This window comes from Rhipicephalus microplus, chromosome 3 (assembly GCF_043290135.1).
Source record: "Rhipicephalus microplus isolate Deutch F79 chromosome 3, USDA_Rmic, whole genome shotgun sequence".
NCBI lineage: Eukaryota > Metazoa > Arthropoda > Arachnida > Ixodida > Ixodidae > Rhipicephalus > Rhipicephalus microplus.
Window position 1 is genome coordinate 13002836 of NC_134702.1, and position 18214 is coordinate 13021049.

At 47.1% G+C, this 18214-nt stretch overlaps 1 protein-coding gene across 1 annotated transcript; it reads right to left on the bottom strand.

The window, feature by feature from the left end:
* Positions 1 to 2730: 2730 nt before the first annotated feature.
* On the bottom strand, positions 2731 to 6345 carry LOC142803598 (uncharacterized). The gene is made up of 2 exons (XM_075888905.1): positions 6206 to 6345; positions 2731 to 2961 (listed from the first exon to the last, which is right to left on the bottom strand). Exons 1-2 carry the CDS (start codon positions 6335 to 6337, stop codon positions 2788 to 2790), a joined length of 306 nt encoding a protein of 101 aa, XP_075745020.1. The 5' UTR covers positions 6338 to 6345; the 3' UTR covers positions 2731 to 2787.
* Positions 6346 to 18214: the final 11869 nt, after the last annotated feature.

Consider the following 18214-nt stretch of genomic DNA (forward strand, 5'->3'; position numbering starts at 1 on the left):
GGTTGATGTGCCCGACTGCTGGCACGAATGTCGAAGTGATAGAAACCCGTGTACTTTGAATGAGGTGCACGTGAAAAAAACTCCGGGTAGTCGGAATTCCTAGAATCTACCACGACGGCATCTCTCTAAATCATATCGGGTTTTTAAGAGGTAAATCTCTAACTATTATTAACTGAGCGTCATTGGCGGTACGATCGTGCCCTGTCGAATAGACCTGCAGCTGTATCAGCCATCGCCTCACCCCCCCGTATTCACAAACGCTCCTCGACTCGACTTTCACCCTTCGCTTGACAGAGTTGTGCACTGCGCCGCTGCTCGGCTGAAATGACGCTGCGCTACTCAAGAATAGCAGCAAATTAACACTTATATGCAGTGACTTTCCCTGCGAACAGATGGCGCTCCCATCGGCTTTCTCAAGTGAAGGTTGAGCGTTGAGTTAAGGGGCGTTCTAAAATACGGGGATCAGCGGTGAGCGGAGGCTGTGCGCCTGCGCACTGCTTGCTCCAGCTGCGGCCGAGAAGCATGTGACGCGCGATTCCGGCGAGTTCTCTTCCTCCCCGCATTGTGGTGCCAGTGTAAAAAAAAAAAAGTTCAGCCTGTGCTTAGCCCAGTGGATTGTTGCGTCGTTGCGTTTTCGGGATCAAGGCTTTTCTTTTTTTTTTTTGCTTCCGGTTTTAAAATGTGTGTCGGCGAATACGAGCTCGGGGCAAAAAACGCAAGCCAGAAGATAGTTGTCGTTGGAAACTATTTCTGTAGCGTTGTTTCCTAATAAAGTGCGTTCCGTGCTGCTCCGTGCCTTCGTCGTATAACTGCCGCTACCACACCCCTTACTGACCCCAATGGTAGTGCATAGTTTTTCTTTTTTTTTTTTTTGCGGCAAAGACTTGCTTTTAAGGCATAATTTTTTTTAAATGTGTGCTGTTAGGCCGATGTTGTGTATGAAATGAAGTAGTGTCTTGTGGAATCTGTTTTCATGTATCCAGCGGTTGTAACTGGCTGTGTCGCAGTAGCGAAGGCCCGTTTGAGTGAGGTGACGGGAGCGTTCTGGCCGTAACCCTTTACATGTCCATAAAAGGTGCCTAGTTTCACTTTTCCTAAAACGGTATGCCCATATAAATGTAGGAGAGAAAAAAAAGTTAAAGAAGTCCCACACGTACTGCTATTCAAAGTCTTAATTTCCTAGCGTGAGCTACTGACGACACTTCGATGGAGGCGGAAATGTAGGCCCATGTGCTCAAATTTGGGTGCACGTTAAAGAACACCAGGTGGTCGGAATTTCCGGAGCCCTCCACTACGGCGTCTTTCATGATCATATGGTGGTTTTGAGACATTAAACCTTACAAATCAATCAATACTGACGACAGGTCGGCCTCCCTGTAGGGGTAGAAAACAGTAACTCAGGGCAAAAAGAGAAACACAGAGGAGGGACTACTTATATACATGCAAATAGCGATTTATTATAAGCTGTTATTCTCTTGTAGAGTGGTATTTACTAATTTTTTTGGCAATCGGCTATAAAAAAAACTAGCACTATTAGGTCTCGTTAGAGAAAAACAAAAACATAGAAAGTAACCCAAGAGTGATAACAGCATAAGGTGCGGTCGAAACGTAATGTGAAAAAAAAAAACTTACGTAAAACAGGCGCAAAACAATGAAGAAAAGCTTGAATTGTAAAACGAAACCTGTCTTTTTAGTTCAAGCTGAAGTCATGATAACTCTGATTTGTTAAGGGAAAGTATTCAGGCATCCAAAGAATGTATCAACGAGATGCCATTTTTTGGGATAACAGATTTCTTCAGGTGGTAATCCCCGCCCCCACTTCTTTTTATCATACGATAGTTAATTATCTCACAAAATTATCAAAGCTGGCGGACCCAAATAAGATGCATATTTCAACTGAAAACAAAAAAAAGAGAACCGACTTGCATAGCACGGCCATCGCTTAACACGTACGTGGTGTTATTTCTAATACGTGATACTACGCAAACGATAAAAGGTGTCTCTGTCAGAAAAGAAAAAGAAAAACCAGCTACGCATGGTCAAGTATTCTGTTGTCATGGTGATTACACGGCGCGTTCATTCGTGAGCAGTCAGTAATACCATTATGGAGGTTAACAGACACATGTGCACACTTTATCCTGAAGAAATGCATGCTAAACAAAAAAAAACATATTAGCTTTTCAGCTTATCTACAAATACATTCTGCTAATACTCAATGTCATTCTGCGTAGTAAATAAGAAAAATACAAAATAACTAGGAAGTGTATCTGCCAATGAAGAATGATGAATGACGATGGACAGAGAAGACGAAAGGCTTTCGATCGCGCCGCAACATGCCTGCTACGCTGTTGACACCAGAACGTTATTTAGTGATGGTGGGAGAGAAGAATTGACAGAAAAATTACAGGCAGTAACTTGCTAGAGAAAACTACTTGTAAAAACAAAAAAAACGCGCAAAAGGGTTACGAAAAATGAGACAACTTGATTGATTCCGGCAACAAATCGTGGCACAACTCGAAGTGAACTGTGGCTCTGTTTTGAAGTTCAGATTTTACACCACTCGCGAGCCACACGCGAAAAAAAATCCTTCCATCGTTCAGAAGGCTCACCAAAAAGGCGTAGCACCGCATTAAATGTAATACCAGATTCCTTCATTCCTTTTATTACTGATCAATCGTATAAGTAGAAGTAGGAAAGTTAATAAATAAATAACGCAGCAACAAAGTTCTGGCAGACAAATAGCCGACGTGGGTTGTCGCGGCACGGCGCGCACAGCACGCGAGCGTTTCAGAGACCCCAGAGAAGCCGCCGGATGGCGAGCGCGGACGAGGCGTTGGGCGCCGGCTGCTGTTGCGCCCAACTGGGCAGCTCGCTCCACGAGAACAGCAACTCGCCCACCGTGTTCATCGAGAAGATTAGCGACGAGAGCGTCACCAGCTTCAGCACAGCGCCGTGTATCAGCTGCGTCATCCAGAGAGTGAGAAAGAAGACTGCAGCCGTGTCGCTCGTGTCCATCGTGCCCTTGTTATCACTTTGTCGTCGTTCTGTTCTCGCGCTGTAACTATCCTCATGTCATACCAACTAGCACAAGCTGCCACACTTCTAAGTTGCCTAAAAAAAAAAAAAACGAATGATGCTTCTTACCCCCGTATTCTAGAACGTCCCTCTTCACTCAACGCTTCACCTTCACTTGAGAAAGCCGATGGAAGCGCCCTCTAGTCACGGCAAGTCACTGCATATCAGCGATAATGGGGTGCGATTCTCGAGCAATGCAGCGTCACTTTCAGCCGAGCAGCGGCGCAGTGCTCAACTCTGTCAAGTGAAGGGCGAAAGTGGAGTCGAGGAGCGTTTGTGAATACGAGGGTTAGAATCGTGCAAGGCAGAATCACGAGCGACAACGAGTTCAATGAAGCAATCACACGTGATATCCCCGGAAAGCCGAGAACGCGTGCGTAGTACGAAGTGTAATTGGAATAGCGGAGAATGACAACTGGTAACCACATTTTTTTCCCCAATAAGTGATTTATTTCTTCGATAGCCGTACGGAAGGTAGGCTAATGCATTATTCTGGAGCCACGTTTTCGAAATCAGTATGCTTCAATCACTGCTCGCTCGTATTGCGTGGTTTTCTTGCCGATAATTTACCGGCCTTTCCGATCATGGTGAACAGCCACACATTCGGAAATGAGTAGGCAGATTTATTGATTAATAAAGTAGCTGTATTCTTCATCTCCTCCTTATTAGCCTGTAACGGCATTTCAATAACCGCACTATATAGAGCTCATTGATGTCTTTGTGAAGATATTAGGCTTCGTCCGGGTTATACCTCTAGAACAACAGTGGATAGGGGACCAGTATACTGCACCGTCATTTTGGCGAGAAGACTAGGCTTTTGCATGTGATCTCGACCAAGTCTACAGTCATAGATTCGACGCAACTTTCACGAATGTATGGGCCGCTGCTTATCTACACCTACATACTGCGTGAGATGCAGACAGCAACTTGCAGAAACACCCAACACACCAGTCTGAGTTGTACCTGTTCATTATATCTATCAGAACACAAACCTACACATTTTCAGTTAACTTCCACAAAGTTACATTACTGGGTGAAAACGAGCACGATTGAACTGTAGCAGTATACATTAAGTGTGAAAAAAAAAAAACATCGCAAACGTTCGATATTAGAATCGGAAAGCGACTCATGGTGTCAAACAGGCGCAGTACAAGCGCACACAAAGCCCTATCTGAAGGTAGAACATACGCATCACAAGGGGTATCAGTGCACAAATACTTAAAACGATTGATATATGCATATTATGATGCAAAAGGTTACGCTGTTAGTACTGGCCTTCACTAGTGGAAGAAAATATGGCAAAGTTGTTGAAATAAAATAAAACAAGAAGCACCGACAATTATAGCATACGCTTTTATTTTTGCCGCTGACGTAAACATTGGCCACAAGAATTAGTATATTTTTCTAAATACTGAAATGTTGTTATCGACAAAGTCAGTAGTTATCGACGCATAGTCTTATATGAAGCACGATATATAGGAATCCCCCCATTCTATCATCAAACGCTGGTGTCAATCACTAAAGAAAAGAAAAACAAAAGGTGGAGATAAGTTGCCCGAGACGTGACCTCCTTGGCTGATGCTAGGTTTTCCCTAGACGTAAACGAAGTAGACTTGAACCACGGCCGGCCACGGACCATGCAAGAACGTTTGAACTCGGTGCCAGAACTAACGTAAAAACCTGGATGTGGCACCTCCGGTAGATGCGCCGCCCTATCGTCACTCGTATTCGGCTCGCGCGGCGGACAAACTCGGCGCGGCGGCTGTGCGAACCGTTACCTTTGGCGGGAGCGGCTGATAAGAAACGGAAACGTTGGCAACGACACATTAAAAAAGCAACGACGTGAAGGTTTTCTTTTTTTTAAGTGTGAATACACTTTATAAGCGACCCCAAACCATCCACCGCCGTCGGCGGCGTCCGCAGTCTTCTCTCTATCTTTAAAAGAAAGAGGACTTGGCGGGCCGCAGCGCGACGCTCTACCGAATAAGCCACGGACGCAACGCTGATATCGGTGTCAGTAACGCGCCTTATACCCCCTCCCCCTTCGCTCGCTCCTCCACTCTCCTCGCTCGCTGCAGCTGCGCGCGCACCCCTCTCTCTCGCGCGCCCGCCTTCTCTCTCAGTCTCCCGTCGAGAGCGGGTCGTGAGGGGGAGTAAAGTTAAAATCCGTTGGCATTCGCCAGTGAGTTGACGTAAACTCCCCCGTGTGATCAAATTGCGATTCCCAGGAACCATTACACCATAAAGGCACCATAGTGTGATTAATAAATATAATAGTGCGAATTAATAAATACCCCTCATAGCATCACCCTGTGTATTCGCACTTAACCATGTTCACCCTCGGGGAAATGCTTGGGAGTTTTTTAAGGACAATAGTCTTTGTATGTTTGTTTGTATGTTTGTATCTGTTTGTATGTATGTTTGTCCGCCTTAACGATACCCCAAATAGTCCCACACGATAGCCAAAACGGCCAACCCCATCCGCAACGCCCACCTATATTGCTCAAGTTTCAGCGTTCATACTTGTGTGATTGTCAATTAAAACTTATACAATTATTGCGCATATCTGAGACACCATAACAACACGTCAATATTCTGTATGCGTGGCTTTATACTGGAGAAAGCATACATAAGTAATTCAAAGGAGCGTAACGTTTATCTCGCTGCGCTGACAATGCAACACTATGCAAAAAAAAAAAAAGTTTTTCCAACGCTTTGCTAAGACGACACCGTTGTGGCACCTGCCCGTCGCTTTGCGTTCTACACCTTATCGCTTGCGAGACATGCGCGTACGCCTTCCTTCGTTTTCGAAGATAACTACCAGATAGCGCTAGTGCCTAACGTGCCTCGATGCACTCGTTCGCCTTCGCTGCACGGATCAAGACACTCTAACGCAGCGCCTCCAGAATACAACTCACCGATTTTCTCGCACAAATCATCAAATAAACGTTTGTTCACTCTCTCCAGACGCAAGAATATCGTCTTTCGACGACATTTGCAGTGAAAGATGCAGGCACAAGGTCATTTTTTTTTTTTTGCTGACACTTGACGCATTATACCTCGAGCTTTATGAGCGAATAGCTTAAAACTGCGGTGCGTGCAATGAAGGCGCCCTCGCGAGGCACCTTACCATTTTGCGGCGGCAAGGAGTGAGCACGTCGTCGAGTATGGCGATCGACATGGCGGCCGTGGGAAGGACGAGCGTCGTGGACGACGCCACCGCCACGGGGATGGCGAAGTAAAGTGGATTGCACGGTACCATCAGGGCCTGCACGAACAAGGAGAGAAAAAAAATACATAATCCACCGAACTCACAAAGACATAAAGAACACGAAAGCTGCTCCCTGCGCCTGGCTGATTCCCGGCATTAATAAGACGCTTACTAAGTTACTCTGCATTTCGAGTTGTCGATTTATTCCGATTCGCCCTGCGAAACGATAGCCATCTGAGCATCTCAGGTGCGCCAAAATTTTTGTAACCATAGATAAAAATGCGTTTTTAAAGGAGCCTTGAATGTCTTATCGCTTCAGTACGACTGCAAAAAAAAAAAAAAAAGACGGACAACAGTAGAAGACACAACCAGCGTAAACTTTCAGTTAAATTTAATGTGCATCTGAATTCGTTTACATACCAACGTGGTATTCATGCGGGTACTATTGGCGTCAAATGAAACCCGAACAGCGGAGCGCGTGTTTCCAGCATTAGAAACAGTATTGTGTTGACCATCCAGTCATCAACATTGACAGGCGTGTACATCCGGTTTGGCAGCACTGCGCGATCCCCCTACAGTGTGTTATCTTCGTTTCTGCTCTAGTTTTCGTATGGTTGTAATGGTGGCCATTGTGGGCGTGCCAAGCGCTTTTGATCGTATCACTCGCAACTCCTTGCTTTTACTTCAGCGTCGCAGTGCAATCGGTGACTTGGCACGATAAAACAAAAAGAGAAATATAATCGGTTTACGGCTTATTTTCAAATTATCGTCGTATCTCGTGCGCCAGCGCTTGATTGATCGATTGATTGATTTGTGGGGTTTAACGTCCCAAAAGTACGCCAGCGCTGCTTAGCCTGCACCCTTCTTTCAGAGACCGAGCTGAAAGCGCACCGCTTTAACTAGAAATGCCGAGCGTTTGTTCAGAAGGGAGAGCGCAAATTGTTTCGCTGTACCGACATGAAGTACAACAGCATGAAATTTCCAGCATTTTGAACCGGCTTTTGTCCACTATGAATATAGAATTAGCCAGGAATCCCATGATGATGGACTCCGTGATGACAAACCATGCTTCAATATTCGCTTTCGGCTGCAGTAGTTTAACCTCTGTATTTTTTTTTAATTTTGTTCCTTTCAAATACCATACCTGGAACACAAGCAGAAATATTGCACTATAGGGGGATCACGCAGTGCTGCAACACCGGATGTGCGGGCCTGCCTGTGCCAATGACTGGTCGACGGCACGCACTATGCCGTCGACCAGTCATAAGGGCTTGTGCCACGCGTCGACCAGTCATATAAGGCTTGTGCCACGCGCTCCGCTGTTCGCGTTTCATTTGATGCCGACAGTACATGAACGTAAAAAGACCGCATATCAGTACATGTGTGTACAAAAATTTGAATAAATGAACGGTCACGAGTTCTTGAACGCCCGCTGTTGTTTTACAACAAGTTTTATCGCAAAGAAGCAAAAAAGTATTCAGGAACCATACAGCCCCCCCCCCCCTCCCCCAAGTTTCTAGCAGGGCTGCATACACTGATAATAGCAATAATTATTGAAGTTTAGCGTCTCAGAACAACAATATTGCCACAAGGCAGTAATGGGATTGGGGCATGAAGCGGTAGAGGGTCTGTGCCTGGAAGAAAAGACTGCGAGGTGGATAGAGACTGGTCTCAGCCCGCCAGTGTGCCAGGCATTGTCGTCGCTTGTAAACGTCGTAAATATCTGCAAATATACGTTTCCTTGTAAGAATATGATTGTGTGACACCGTAGTGTGAGAGCTCCGGAAATTTCGACCACGTGGGGCCCTTTAACGTGCGCCTAAATCTAAGCACAAGGGCCTACAGCATTTTCGCCTCCATCGAAAATGCAGCCGCCGCAACCGGGAATCGATCCCGCGACCTGCCAATCAGGAGCCGAGTGCCTTAACCACTATAAACCACCGTGTTGGGTAGCACATACTGAGCAGTTACAAATAAGTTCATCGTTGAAAGACGCTATCATTTCGCTAATAAGGACACAAGACGGCGTGCTTTGAACTTAATGATTCGGCCTTCTCTATAACACACTTGAGTCATATGTAATGTCCGCCTCGATGGAACAGTGCTCAACCGCTGACACGGATGTTGCGGGTTAGATTCCGGCAGTGGCGGTCGCATTACGATGAAGGCAAAATAGTATATGCAGAAAAGGAAGAAAGCTGTCGGCCTCTTGTCGTTCAAGGCGAATGTGCAGAGATCGCTGCATGTTTGTTTTTGTGCATGAATGTGGCGGTGCCGAAGCGAAAGGTGCGTGCAATTGAGCGTGCGTGTGCTCTCGTCATCAAAAAAGCACGTTCATTGCATGCCCTCGTCATGCGCGCCGCGCGTGTCACAGACACAATACTTGCCAGGTCGACGACGACGGGCAGCAGCATGGCGACGGTGACATCGATGCTGACGAACTCGGTGAGCACGCAGGAAAGCACGGTGAGCACGATCTGGATCGTCGTGGGCGGGAACAGGTTGAACTCGCTGAACAGCGCCTGGATCCAGTACGTCGCGCCGCTCACCTGCAAAGATGCAGTGTTGTTGTTATCAAACTCTATGCCTGTGATCAAAAATATGCAATACTGGAACTTGGCCTCGTTGGAACAAATTCATCCTCGCGTATTCACGCGAGCACACGGAAGCAGAGAAGAAACACACGGACATCGCCCAGTACGCGGGCCTTTGCCGTTTCTCGTCCACCCAAGTTTCCGGGATCGAACCCGTGGTCTTCGGGTTAGAAACCGCAACCACTGATCTACCATGGCAGATCACCTAATAAGAGAACCCGACTCAACAAAGACGACACCAAGTCAATATATTAACGCGCATGCTCCTTTCTTTCTGTGTTTCCCGATGCTGGCCCATCGCACGTGTAGATAGCTCCTTGCGTGAATCGCGCCACAACATCAGATTTTTCTAGATTATCTTGATATTATTTTGTAAGATTGAGCGCGCAAACGCGAACAGCTTAGTTGTTTCACGAACAACGGCGTGGCCACCAGCGATAATGCTCGAATGTTCCACGCCACATGCATAAATGCCGCCGTTCCTTGCCACGGATCAGATTATCGACAGCCGACGCCCTGTTCACCGCTATCATTGCACCGTGTGTTTTGCTGACTTCCCGTTGCTCGGCCACAAGTTCGGCCAAATAAAGAGTTACATCTCGCACACGCCACCTGCTGTCTCGGGTCACGTCACAACCACATGACAATATCAAGCGGCCGTCTGCACGGATGAGTCTTCTTGTGCGTGCGTTGTACATGCAGACATCTTAGTGATTTGCACAGCCGCTGTGATACGACACCTGCAGAGCGCGTCCCATGCACGACATCGAGCCGTGGATGATGAGCGGTCCCCACAGTATGTTGGCCACCAGGCTGCGCCAGTCGAGGGCATTCGACGGGCCGCCGGCGGTCGCCCTCGCCTCGTTTCTGGCTGCAGACCACTGGGAGTCTGCCGATGACAGCAGTGCTACGAGCAGGTAGTCCAACGCCAACGTTTCATGATCGCTGCAAACAACGCACGACGGAGTGCTGAGCCGCACTGTTTAACACGATGGTAAACTAACAAAGAAACACTACGGATGGGCGAATAGTAAGTTTGAGCAGAAGCGTACGCATTTGGGCTGGTTGGTTCATGTTCACAGAAGTTAAAAAACAGCGCTAAAAAGACGGGACAAGAAAGTCCTGTTGTCCTTTCTTTTCTTGTCCCGTCTTTTTAGCGCTGTTTTTTAACTTCTGTAAGTTTGAGGTTCGAAGCGAACAGTCAGTTTGTCAAATAATTTCAAATAGCATAGCTTGAATAGTATATATCACCTATTATAAAAGAAAATGAGTGTTTCTGTGATGACTCAACTAATCTTGCGTAATATTTTCAAGCATTGCAGCTTTAAGGCGTGTGCACGTGTCACTTTTGTGGTTTGAAGTGAGGTGCAAGCGAATTCGAATAGTGGTGGAATTGGATAGCATATAAGGAGTATGTTTGAAACGGAAGCACGCTAAGTGTTAAAATTTGCTAAACTTAACCCATTAACATCATTTTAAAAGCAAAAAGTGTGTTGATTGATTGATTGATTGATATCTGGGGTTTAACGTCCCAAAACCACCATATGATTATGCGAGACGCCGTAGTGGGGGGACTCCGGAAATTTCGACCACCTGGAGTTCTTTAGCGTACACCCATTTCTGAGCACACGGGCCTACAGCATTTCCACCTCCATCGAAAATGCAGCCGCCGCAGCCGGCATTCGATCCCGCGACCTGCGGGTCAGCAGCCGAGTACCTTAGCCACTAGACCACTCCGGCGGGGCAAAGAAAATGCTAACATATCACAAACAAGCAAGCCAGCAAACAAACAAACAAAGAAACAAATACATACATACACACATATACATACATACATACATACATACATACATACATACATACATACATACATACATAAATGCGCAACTATCATATCATATGTATGTGTTGAGGTGGCAACGTTACCATGTGATAGCACGCACAAGTCGAAGCATGCCATGCACATAGTGTACGCCTCACATTCTTCTAGGAACGAAAACATAACTCGTATACTGAATTGACTGCAAATAAGAAGGTCCGTGAAAAAAACCTGAAGATGGCGAAGCGTCCGTCTTTAGTGAAGAAAGCGATCACGTGGACGGCGAGCCACAGCGCGACGGCCAAGGTGAAGGCGATGATAACGAGGCGCTCGACTGGCCTGCGATAATCGAGGTTGAAAAACAACAACAACAACAACAAAAAAACAATATGAATGACAGAGAATGTATCGGAAACAAAGCGATGCGTGGTCTCGCAAGTGTAGCTCGCTCAGATAACGAATCTTCCCGCCGTCACGGCAAAAAAAAAAAGAAAAAAAAAGAGGCAACGCTTCCACTAAAAACCCCCTTTACAAGGACAGCCTTGACCACGTTTAAGCCGACTACGGTCACGACTAGCCATGCTTGTTGCCCAATGCCTGAAACGGCGAAGCTGGACGATTCTGAAGTCTATTACGTTTGCTTCTAGGTTGTTGTTTCGTTAGCTAAGTTGTTTCTGGGTTTCTCCCTAGCACAGAGAGGTTTTAGTTTCTGTGTTTCTGTGTTTCTTTATTTGTTTCTTTCTGTGCCAGTACAGAAAATGGAGCGAAGGCGAAAGGCTGAAAGCCTGACTAAGGGCCTTTGCTTCAAATACAGTGAGGCAGACAGGCTGTCAAAAGAATTTTGCAGAATACAGAAAAAATACAAAGATATACAAAAATACAAAATGTACATGTGCAAATACTGTAACACATACAACAGTAATAAAGTGTTATTTCTAGTAAACAAATATTAGTGACAAACGTTCTAGTAAACAAAAGTTAAACCAGACAGTCGAAGACGCGCAACTCCAGAGACCGAAACTCGAACTGAAACTAGGCGCCCAAATATAAATCAATGGGCACGTTGTCATTCGCGAAGGGGTTCCATCGCCTCGGAGTCTTTTCGAATCCTGCTCCCTAATAGTGTCTCGTTGAAACAATACGTACTACAGATATTTCAGCGAAGCCGAAACGTGCGGCCATGGTACATGTTTATCCACAGGCATGCGCAGGGTTTCCGTTCAGGGGGGTCCATCACAGCGCCCTTCTTCCCTTTTAAGTCGTGTATGGGATAGACTTTGCACACCCTCTCCTTTCAGATTACTGCCCCCCCCCCCTCCTCCATGCGCACACCTGTGTTTATCACACTGTGTGAGAGAGACAAAACGTCAATCCCGACGGTTTATTAGGGCTTTTCTCAATTAGTAGTTACATCAGTCTTGAAGTTTTTATTGGTGTTTGCCGCCCGCCAGTAGCCTCCTGTAGGACCCGTCTTGCTACCCGCCAGTGGGACCAGTGGCGACAAGTGGGATTTGCCTAATTTTTGTGGCACAGCCACTCATAACGACGATAGCTTTTTGCAGACATGATTTCAAGACAAGTTCGTACGGCCAGCTTAAATTATCACCTATGCTAAAATACCTTGCTTCACACATATCGACAAGACGACGATATAAGTAACAGTGTGGATGCAATAAGACGGACTAAAATTACCCCTGTTGGGAAAACTCGAAGGTTTCCTCGTGCATAGCTTAAGACGACTCGGAAAGCGGAAGCATTTTTTTTTCTTTTTCAGTCAATGTAGTGATCCCCCTCACTCTCCTCCTGAGCTTTCTGGACCTAACGTGATTTTGTACTCGAAGGCATTGCAAGGTTCCTGTAAGCCACCTGGTTTTACAGTGTCTCCGTAATCGACCCACCTTTGACCAAGAGACGATATCATGTGATGACGCTATGGTGACATCACAAATTTTTGCGATCTTGGTCGACATTATGACGTCACATTACTAAGCCATCAAGGGATGGTTTTTAGCCTCACTCCTGTTGACGCTGACGCCCATGGATGATGGTAGACCTCAGATGCCTCATCAAAATCATGTAAGGCAGTCACTGAATATCCACTGTTGAAAGACATCGTCGAGTACCGTATTTCACCAGATATTAGTTTACAAAAACGTTAAACGTTAATTGTAGCACTACGTGTACTTGTTGAACCATTTGGCCGAGTGCAAGGGACGCGGTCATTAGGAAAACGCGAGCCCGCGCAACTCACGTTAGTGTTCCTAGCTCTTGGCTCTGCTTCTCGATGATCTTGAGGATCTCTAACCGAGAATTCTCGTCTTCTTCGGCATCACTTCAAGAAAAATCAGGGCAAAACAGAAATGAATTGGTGTTTTGATCCAGCCCAATCACATTCCTTACGTAATACAACAACAACAACAACAACAACAACAACAACAACAACAACAACAACAACAACAACAACAACAACAACAACAACAACGACGACAACAACAACCGCAGCAGCAGCAAGAAGCAGCAATCAGCAATCAGCAATCAGCAATCAGCAGTAGCAGTAGTAGCAGTAGTAGCAGTAGTAGCAGTAGTAAAAGTAGTAGTAGTAGTAGTAGTAGTAGTAGCAGTAGCAGTAGTAGCAGTAGTAGCAGTAGTAGCAGTAGTAAAAGTAGTAGTAGTAGTAGTAGTAGTAGTAGTAGTAGTAGTAGTAGTAGTAGTAGTAGTAGTAGTAGTAGTAGTAGTAGTAGTAGTAGTAGTAGTAGTAGTAGTAGTAGTAGTAGTAGTAGTAGTAGTAGTAGTAGTAGTAGTAGTAGTAGTAGTAGTAGTAGTAGTAGTAGTAGTAGTAGTAGTAGTAGTAGTAGTAGTAGTAGTAGTAGTAGTAGTAGTAGTAGTAGTAGTAGTAGTAGTAGTAGTAGTAGTAGTAGTAGTAGTAGTAGTAGTAGTAGTAGTAGTAGTAGTAGTAGTAGTAGTAGTAGTAGTAGTAGTAGTAGTAGTAGTAGTAGTAGTAGTAGTAGTAGTAGTAGTAGTATAAAAGTATTTTTTAATGCGGAAAGTTTGCACTAAGTTGCGTTCAGCTCGACACAGCGAAGTTGGTTGATCTTCAGCTCGTCGTGCCGCAGCACAGGAATCGCAACACCGGCGTCCATTGTATCCAGAGTATAAGGTCGAAGAAGCTGCAACTAAGATGCGGAGACGCGCGAATCCGGAATACGCGCAAAACTGAACACTCTGTAGTGAAATCACTGTGCCTGAGCCATGGTCTAAGAAACGGTGTTGGTTGCTATGGCTCGGCGCCGGCTTGTTTATATTTAGCACAGGTGAATGCACCTGTGGCAGTTGCTATGGCAACGACGCATCAGGAGTTTCTTGTCAATGGACGTCCTTCTGCAAGCTTGAACAGCTTCGCTGCTAAAATGAATTGAAGCATTGGTCGGTTTGAAGTATCAAGCGCTTTGTTTCGCGCGCTTCACTCCGAAAACTTGGGCAGTAAAAAGAGCGCAAAAATATAGACAAGGTCGGAGGAAGAGGAACATTGCAGCGCTGAACCCAGGAACCGAACCTTCTTTTCCCCAAGGGCCACAGACAGCGCTGCCATGTTAAAGTGATTATTAGTTTGTTAATGGACTGTTGCGCATGTTTTTGGCAAGTATGAAGGTGTATTTTTTGTTTTTTTTATGGTTGTTGCACACGTGTTGATGTTCAATATGATTAGGCTTGTTTCATACCTTGTTTGCTTTGATGCGCAGACGCCTTTTGGTTTTCCACGTGACCGGGTCGAATGCTTGATATATGTGCGTGTGTCTTCCAATAAAGTTTAGTTGCGAGTTCAGCGCGGTGTCGTCTCTTCCTCTGTCCTTGTCTATATTTTTGCGCTGTTTTTACTTCCCAAGTATGAACCACCAACTAGCCCAACTTTCGCTATCATTCCGCAAAAAAAAAAAAAAAAAACTGCGAAGAGCGGCACTCACTGTTGCACTATGGTGAAGTACATGACGGACACGCAGGCCAAGAGACCGCAGCCGACTACTGGAAAGACGACCAGCATCCAACTGGTGATGTGGAGCACGAAGTCAGAGAACCTCCTGCGCCACAGCAGCGTGGTGATGCGGCGTCAATACACATTCAAAAGTCTTTCGATATGCTTCAGAGAGGGAAATGGACAACGACCCGTTTGCAGCATGAAGTCGCAAAGAAATCCATGCAAATTTTTTAGAAAGAAAGCTTTTTAGTTGCCGAAACATTCGTGCTGGTCCGGGGATCAAACCCGGAACCAACTCCGAGGCGGTTGCTCTACCAATCGAGCAAACCAGGTAGCTCGTAATTGACACTGCAAGCGCGATCTTATGGACAACTCCAAGCGCATGGACGGACTTGAAACAATGAGCTTCATCATTTTTGCGAAACTTCTCTATCTTCGACGTAGACTACCAATTACGTTGCTTATATATAGTTCACCTTTCTTTTTACAGAGTAAGACGCTATAAACGCGAATGATTTATTATTTACTTCGTGCATAGTTTAAATTTTGTTACGCGCAACCGCCTAATTTAAACTTTGGGATGTATCTATGCAATGTCCATATGTCATGCGCAACATTTTGATTTAGATCTTAATTTTCTCTTAAGGTGAAGCCCTCGAGAGAATCACACGGCGAAGCCTCCCAGAATTTCCGATTAGCCGATGTTCGTGGTATTCATGCCGATATGGCTGCTACAAAGATCTCGTTAAGTGATTTCGTTAGCTTTGTAATGACGTTTGAAGCTGTAGCTTGTTGTGATCAGGCTCACTAACAAGGACGATAACGAGATGGGCGGCTGGATTAAACATCGTGAATACAGCATTGACCAAATACTCAAAAACTGTTACTATACTCTTGATGAACTCGATATGCCGGAACCACCATTTCTTTTTTAACTGAGGCTGATAGCGAAGGAGGAACATTGTACAAACTGAAAAAAAAAATGAAGCAATGAGATCTTAAGCTCTTCGAAACCCTTGCCGACAGTGAGTGCACCAAAAATGATAAACCATGTAGATTGAACCTTCTAAACGAATACGACACCATATCAGCCTTCCTTCCAGATCACTGTTTGTTAGTTTGACGGAACTGAAGTCACCGGTGCTCATTGTACACACACCACCTCTCTGATACGTTCATCCGGATCCCACTGTAAAAGCCAGTCAATCACGTAGCTTTTCCTTATATGTGCTATTCGTTGGGATAGTCCTAAGGTGATTGATTGATTGATCGATTTATTTATATGTGGGGTTTCACGTCCCAAAACCACCATATAATTATGAGATACGTCGTAGTGGAAGACAATAGTCATAAGGCCCTTATCATGCTTGAGCCACGTGTGTTGCTCACATGCGCAAGTAGCTGAAGAGCATAGCGTTGGCCGTGTTTCCGCGTGGGCTGAAAATGGAGCCAATGACCGCCACCATGACAGCGCCAAGCAGTAGGTCCCGGTGTAGTGACGTATAACGCCTGCAAGACACGCGCAACACATGGTGAAATTACATGGGTCGCGAAACTTGGAGCGAAGTGTGTCGGAAACCTACTGCCACAGTTATCAAAGTCCGCCGACGATTTGAACGCGGCTAGGTGAGGAGGAGACAAAAAACCAATACTAAAAACTCAATATAATTTTTTCTTCAGATAGTGGTTATTTCATACACGTCAAAGTTAACTATAAAAATTACTTTACGGTGTTTCTGACACCTGGTTATATGGTTGAGTGCGTCAATTTTTCGTCGAGTGCCATAAGTGAGGATGGGGTGGGGCGTATCTAGGGAATCTGCTGTCAGAGCTTATGTTTAGTTCGGCGTGTTCTTTGGTTCGGCGCATTGCCAGCTCAGTGAAGCATCACTCACTTTTCCGTGATGGTTTCGTGCATACCTTCGGTAGTTTACTTATTTTTTTATGTGCTGTTTACTGGTATGACATTTCAGAGCTGAAATAGCTCACAGAATGTGTATATTGCGGCTCCTGTGACTGCGACTGCTTTCGCCGGCGCGTCCTCGCCTTTGGTGACGGTGAACGCGACACGCTAAGCAACGAGACGCTGTACTCTACGATTGCCAAAGCTACATTTTCAAAGCCGCTGTCTCGCTGCAGTGGTTTTCGGCGATTGGACAACGTGAGTTTTCGAACTATTATGCTACTGTGCTTGTGAACAGTTGTCTCACAATTGCATCTGCGAAGTTTTTGTGCTTATTGTGAGTACGTCATTTGGCTAATAAATCATCTTTGCTTCCTCACTACTTGTTTTTTTTGTTTCCTTTCTCTCCCGCATGCAATTAGCGAGCCACAAGGTGAAATAAAATCGCGTAATAATAACAAAACGTAAAAAGTCATCAATTGAGAAAAAATGTTAATTTCGCGTCATATAGGGCAAATTCACGACGTCTCTACCGCTTGTGGTTGTGACGTCGTATTTTATTTTTGTTTTCTATTAGTTGACCGACCAACCCGACCCGACCCGACCCGACCTTACCCGACCTTACCCGACCCGACCTTACCCGACCTTACCCGACCGACCGACCGACCGACCGACCGACCGACCGACCGACCGACCGACCGACCGACCGACCGACCGACCGACCGACCGACCGACCGACCGACCGACCGACCGACCGACCGACCGACCGACCGACCGACCGACCGACCGACCGACCGACCGACCGACCGACCGACCGACCGACCGACCGACCGACCGACCGACCGACCGACCGACCGACCGACCGACCGACCGACCGACCGACCGACCGACCGACCGACCGACCGACCGACCGACCGACCGACCGACCGACCGACCGACCGACCGACCGACCGACCGACCGACCGACCGACCGACCGACCGACCGACCGACCGACCGACCGACCGACCGACCGACCGACCGACCGACCGACCGACCGACCGACCGACCGACCGACCGACCGACCGACCGACCGACCGACCGACCGACCGACCGACCGACCGACCGACCGACCGACCGACCGACCGACCGACCGACCGACCGACCGACCGACCGACCGACCGACCGACCGACCGACCGACCGACCGACCGACCGACCGACCGACCGACCGACCGACCGACCGACCGACCGACCGACCGACCGACCGACCGACCGACCGACCGACCGACCGACCGACCGACCGACCGACCGACCGACCGACCGACCGACCGACCGACCGACCGACCGACCGACCGACCGACCGACCGACCGACCGACCGACCGACCGACCGACCGACCGACCGACCGACCGACCGACCGACCGACCGACCGACCGACCGACCGACCGACCGACCGACCGACCGACCGACCGACCGACCGACCGACCGACCGACCGACCGACCGACCGACCGACCGACCGACCGACCGACCGACCGACCGACCGACCGACCGACCGACCGACCGACCGACCGACCGACCGACCGACCGACCGACCGACCGACCGACCGACCGACCGACCGACCGACCGACCGACCGACCGACCGACCGACCGACCGACCGAC

Bases quoted from the DNA above. Each gene is read 5' to 3' on its own strand.
- LOC142803598 (XM_075888905.1), bottom strand. From the start codon at position 6,337: ATGGTACCGTGCAATCCACTTTACTTCGCCATCCCCGTGGCGGTGGCG. The intron at 2,962-6,205 runs GTAAGGTGCCTC...TGGATGACGCAG, and splicing joins CTCCTTGCCGCCGCAAAATG to CTGATACACGGCGCTGTGCT.